General features: G+C 47.2%; 1 protein-coding gene across 1 annotated transcript; it reads left to right on the top strand.

Annotated features, from left to right (window-relative positions):
• Window positions 1-415: 415 nt before the first annotated feature.
• PGCKA1 (PDCD10 and GCKIII kinases associated 1) lies at window positions 416-2785 on the top strand (the record flags this gene model as incomplete). Its single annotated transcript, XM_080698037.1, has 2 exons — window positions 416-447; window positions 1864-2785. 2 exons carry the CDS (start codon window positions 416-418, stop codon window positions 2783-2785), a joined length of 954 nt encoding a protein of 317 aa, XP_080554163.1.
• Between the last annotated feature and the right edge of the window lie 216 nt (window positions 2786-3001).

The following is a 3001-nucleotide window of genomic DNA, read 5'->3' as shown; positions in this document are numbered from 1 at the left end:
GGTGCTCTGTGCCAGGTATGCATCCTGGCTCCTCTGTGAGCGGCCATAAAGCAGACACAGGGAAGGCTCCCCTCTCTCTTGCATCCTTCCACCCAGGTTTCACCCAGATGGTTTCCTTGTCTGTAAAATGGGATGGAATACATATCTCATAGGACAAGGGGAAGGTTCTGTCATGGAGACGAGTGTCAGTCATGTCCGAGGGCTCTGGATCTGTGGATTTAGTGAGGTGTTGTTCTGGGCAACCAGTGTCCTTCCCCACCCCTGTGTACCTTTTGCCACTATTTTCATCCCTTTCAAATTTGAGCATCTAGGAAAGAAAAGAAAAAAAGCAAATTCAATTCTTCCTAAAATATCGTTCATAATGTTCTCTCCCTCTTACACTTTCTTTTCCAGATGGTAACAAAAGATAATCCAGATGGGGTGCAGGTGCTGTAAAATGATACAAAGGTAAGTTAAGACTTTGCCTAAATGGAGGAATTTGTGACTATCGAGTAAGTGTGTGTGTGTGTGTGTGTGTGTGTGTGTGTGTGTGTGTGTGTGTTACTAGAGATGGAACCCAGGAGCATTCTACCTCTGAGCTATACTCCAGCCCTATTTTTTATTCTTTGTTGTTGTTTTTGTTTTTTAATATGTTCTCACTAAATTGTCTCAGTAAGTAGCTGAGACTGGCCACAAACCTGCAATCTTCCTGTTTCAGCCTTCCAAGTACTGGGATTACAGGCATGTGCCCCCATGCCCAGCGCTTGAGTCACTTTTTAAAATCCAGCATATAATAAAATAGCAATTCAAAAGATAATAATAAACCAGGCATGGTGGCGCACTCTTGTAATCCCAGCATTTGGGAGGCTGAAACAGGAGGATCGCAGTTTACAGCCAGCCTCGCTACTTAGTGAGGCCCTTTGCAACTCATTGAGACCCTGTTTCAAAATAAAGAATAAAAAATAGGGCTGAGGGTGTGGCTCAGAGGTAGAATGCCCCTGGGCTCCATCCCCAGTACCACAAAAAAAGTTTAAATAATAATAATAGTAATAGTAATAATAATAATAATAATAATAATAATAATAATAATATAGAATAGAGACCATGCACAACTTCAGTGTTATGTACTCAGTTCCAGGTACGATCAGCATTGCCAGTGCACTAAGCATTGGGCACTGTTTTGGTATCATTTAAAAATCATGTGGCCTAGATTGTTAAACTTTTGTTCACTGCTTAAGGCATATTGTGAATACCACCATCGTTCCCTGAGGCCGAACTTGATTTGGATTGAATGTCCATTTGTCCAGAGAACTTGAGTTTCAGAGGGTGCCTGAAATGGCATCACCAAAGATTAATCCCTCAGACACACAGGTGCCTTGAAATTTGTCCATATTACATTTCATAAATATCTGTTACATTTAAAATATCTGTTACAAGTGCAGTCAGTCCTCCCTATCCCTAAATCTGAGGGTTTTAGTATTCAAGGGTTTACAGAATTCCTCTGAATACCAAGGAACCAATCCCCCATGGTACAGAGAGACCACAGTCTCTTTTATGGCAGGACAGTCTTCATACTTATCCTATTAGTGACTGCATAATATTCCATTGGGAAGATATATCATCAGTACTTACCCTATAAGTGGATATTTGTTTTATTTACTTTTTACTTTAAAATTCCAAAAACTATTTTGAACTCCACTTCTCTCCTCCTTCTGGACCTCTTCTTAAACTCTCTTTCCCAACATAGAATATTTTATACCAGTGATTCCTATTTGGTTCAGACACTCTTAGGTAGGTTGTAAAGAGTAAGCATGAGAACTAGTCAACAGCGGGCTCCTCTGTGACCGTGCAAACCTGACTGGTCTCCACTCTTCCCGCCCCCAGCTATCTCTTCGATCCTGCTCAAGTGCCCTCCCCTGGCTATGTCAACGAAGTTAGCAGCTGCAAGATAGACGAAGATGACACTGTTAAATTAAAAAGCAATCAGAGCAGCGAGATCCTGGTGCATAAAAATGACCCTGAGAGCGAGGAGTTGAGGAGGACAGAGAGCAGACACAAGACAGCTGTTCCGCAGGGGCCCTGCTGGCCTCACCCGGAACTGCTCCCCCAGGAGGATGCAGTTGATGGGCACTGTGCAGAGAAGCTCAGCGGCGCGGTCAACGGCCTGGGCCCCACCGCCACTCTGCAGCCTGCCAGGAGTCCCAGGCCCCAGGGGGACAGAGGCTCCTGGGCCAGCACTGCGGACAGCGTCCACCCAGCTCAGCCCTTCCTGCAAGGAGGGGACACTGGGAAACAGGACAGTGTGCTGTGGGCCTCAGAAGAGTCCCAGGTTATAGGAAATGGGGACTCCAGAGCCCCTTCTAAGGCGGAAAGCTTTGCCTTGCAAATGCCAGACCAGGCCCTCCAAATACCAGCCCCAGATTACCCTGGAGTTTGGAGCCCCGCTGTAGGCAATGTGGACCATGAAGAAAAGGACTGTCTTTTCAAGAACCATGTACAAGATGGGCCCCTGGCAGGAGTTCACCCAAGGGTGGACGAGCATGATTTGAATGTGCCCCTCCCCATGAGGAGAAGCTGGGGTTCATTAAATGAGGCTGTGACCACAGAGGTTCTAAGCATCTACTTTAAAGAGCAGGAAGCTGTACAAGCCACGCCCGTGGGGGGATCCAGAAACCAGCAGAAGGACTCGGACGGCCCCAGCAGAGACAGTGATGGGGAGGCAGAGGATGAGGATGAAGCGGTGGCTGAAGCCCTGGCTGCATTAGAAGCTGCCACCGCGGGAGAAGATGTGGAAGAGGCCGACTAGGGGCAGGGACTGGTACGGGCAAGTTGGCCAGTGTTGTGCCAAGCGAGTGGAGATGCCTGTGGTCCCTGGACCACAGCCGAGCATCCTCACCAGTGCACCCAGAGCACATTCCCAGTTTACTTCCAGCATCCTCCCAGTGGCCAGCACTGTGCCTTGTTACTTGTTACACATTTAGAGCAACACTCTGGGTAGACAGGCTACCATTCAGGACACTGG

Source organism: Muscardinus avellanarius, assembly GCF_963383645.1.
Source record: "Muscardinus avellanarius genome assembly, chromosome: 6".
Lineage (NCBI taxonomy): Eukaryota > Metazoa > Chordata > Mammalia > Rodentia > Gliridae > Muscardinus > Muscardinus avellanarius.
This window is presented reverse-complemented; position numbering and strand designations above follow the sequence as displayed.